This window comes from Eurypyga helias, unplaced genomic scaffold (assembly GCF_000690775.1).
Source record: "Eurypyga helias isolate BGI_N326 unplaced genomic scaffold, ASM69077v1 scaffold5396, whole genome shotgun sequence".
NCBI classification, from domain to species: domain Eukaryota; kingdom Metazoa; phylum Chordata; class Aves; order Eurypygiformes; family Eurypygidae; genus Eurypyga; species Eurypyga helias.
In genome coordinates, this window is record NW_010257161.1 from 17,140 (window position 1) to 19,129 (window position 1,990).

Below are 1,990 nucleotides of genomic sequence, written 5' to 3' on the forward strand. Positions count from 1 at the left end.
TGTGGAGGTTCACGTCGTGTTATCCGGTAGCAACGGGGAGCAGGAGTTGGGAGGTTGGGGGCTCATGGGTGGTGCGGACTACAACTCCCAGCATGCCTTTCGCCCGGCGGTCCCGCGCCATGGCGGCGGCGGGCCGCGTTGCGTGCCGGGAGTTGTAGTCTCCGGCTCACGTTGAGGTACGGCGCCGATCCTTCCCGCAAAAGCAGTAATTGCTGGAGGGGCGGGGAGAGGTGGGGCTTATTTACCTCCTCTCGGTCGTGACTGTCGCCTGGCGAGCCGTGAGGGAAGAAGTGTTGAACACAAATATTTGTCGAAAAGGCAAACACGGCTGTGCCTTCAGTAGTCCTTCACTTGCATAAATTTGCAAGATTTAGGCTTTGGGTTAGAAAAACATTTGTGCTCGTTTAGCACCGGAAGTTTCTTTTGCTTTGTTAGCGTGTTGTTTCTACTGTATGGACTATAATTGGATTTTAATACTGGTTTTGTTTCTTCCTGTTCCGATTGGTTTACAGATAATGAAACGCTGTCACACATCTTACACTAAAAGGGGGGAGACCACTGGCGGGGGATCAGCAAAAAAAGCCTTGAAATCACAACATCAACAAGGGTCTTCCAGCAAAAAAAAGGCAACAGAGGGAGAAGGAAGAAAACAAGGTCAAAAAAGAAAGGTAATAATTATTTTGGATCAAACAAGTTACAGAAGTAACCAGAGGAACAAAGAGAAAGGTACTTTTGCCCAGTTTTCTACTGGAATTTTTAGAAAATATTTCATTAATGAAGCTAGTCCTCTTGAGGAAATGTCTAGTGTGAACAGCTGTTTCAAGACCCACTACCTTAGCTGCTCCCTGGTTCCCAGAATTTCTACTTGCGTGCTACAGTGCCTGTGACGAGCAGAGGGAAGCATTGCATGATGACTAATAAAAAAAAAAAAGCTGTCTGTGCAGTTTTGAAGAGCTGCACAGCATTTGTTTGAACAGAGTGATAAAATCAGAGTTTGTGCAGCTCAGGTGACGCGTTCTTTGCAGTATCTCTGGGTTGGCCCAGGCAGCTTTCACTTGGAGAGAGCTTGCTTAACCACTTAACTTGTGAACAACATGATCTCAAGATGCAGCTGGATAGCCAAACATTTTGTGCATTGCTTTATGTCATGACCTCATTCTTTGAATGGGAGAAACTAAGAAGAGTGAATTGCTTTCCTTAGTTTGTTTGAGATGAATTGCTGTTTCACAGTTCAAAAAGCCTTTTTCATGGTCAGTAGCAAAAGACCTGTCAAGCATTAAAGTGGTTTCACAGCCTTTATATAATGGGTTGCAAGCAGTAAAGGAATGGGTGCACGGCAGAGGATGCAGCACCCATATTTGTATCATATTTATATCACATTTGCTCTAAATTTTTCTTTTCAGCAGGTCACTCAGACAGTCAAAAGTAAACCCAAGGAACATGGGGACTATTCCCCTCCAGGTAGGATTGTATTCTTTCCTTATGCTTGTCTGGCACAAATTCAATGTGTTGAAAAAAGTCTAAAAAGTAGTAACAGTTTTGTTAAAATCATAAATGTATAGAATGCCACTGAAATAAGTTTCAAAGTCTTCTTTCTGAAAAATAGCAACATATATCTACAGTACAGTCCATGCTGGGTTTAGTGCATTTATTTTGTGCTGTATATGCACGTATTAATGGTATGTTTTTGTTTGCAAATAGTGTTCTTTTGTAAAATACCATCACAAACACCCAGAATACTTCAAGTTTCTCTTCACAGGTCATTGCCTTCTCCATTAACTTGCTGTGTTACAACTGGCATGTATTGTACTGAACATACAAATGAGATGAGGCCCCTGCTGCACTGAGATTTTTGCTTGTGTATATTCCCACTCTGTTTTTTCATTTCATAGAATCATAGAACGGTTTGGGTTGGAAGGGACCTTAAAGATCATCTAGTTCCAACCCCCCTGCCATGGGCAGGGACACCTTCCACTAGACCAGGTTGCTC

The 1,990-nt window shown here is 43.1% G+C and overlaps 1 protein-coding gene across 1 annotated transcript in view; it reads left to right on the forward strand.

Moving 5' to 3' along the window:
* The first annotated feature begins 515 nt into the window (after positions 1–515).
* CENPQ (centromere protein Q) overlaps positions 516–1,990 on the forward strand; it is a 5,356-nt gene continuing 3,881 nt past the window's right edge. The window contains exons 1-2 of the mRNA XM_010153904.1: positions 516–668; positions 1,404–1,461. Of these exons, the coding sequence (XP_010152206.1) occupies positions 516–668; positions 1,404–1,461 (211 nt within the window). The remainder of the gene's footprint in view (positions 669–1,403; positions 1,462–1,990) is intronic.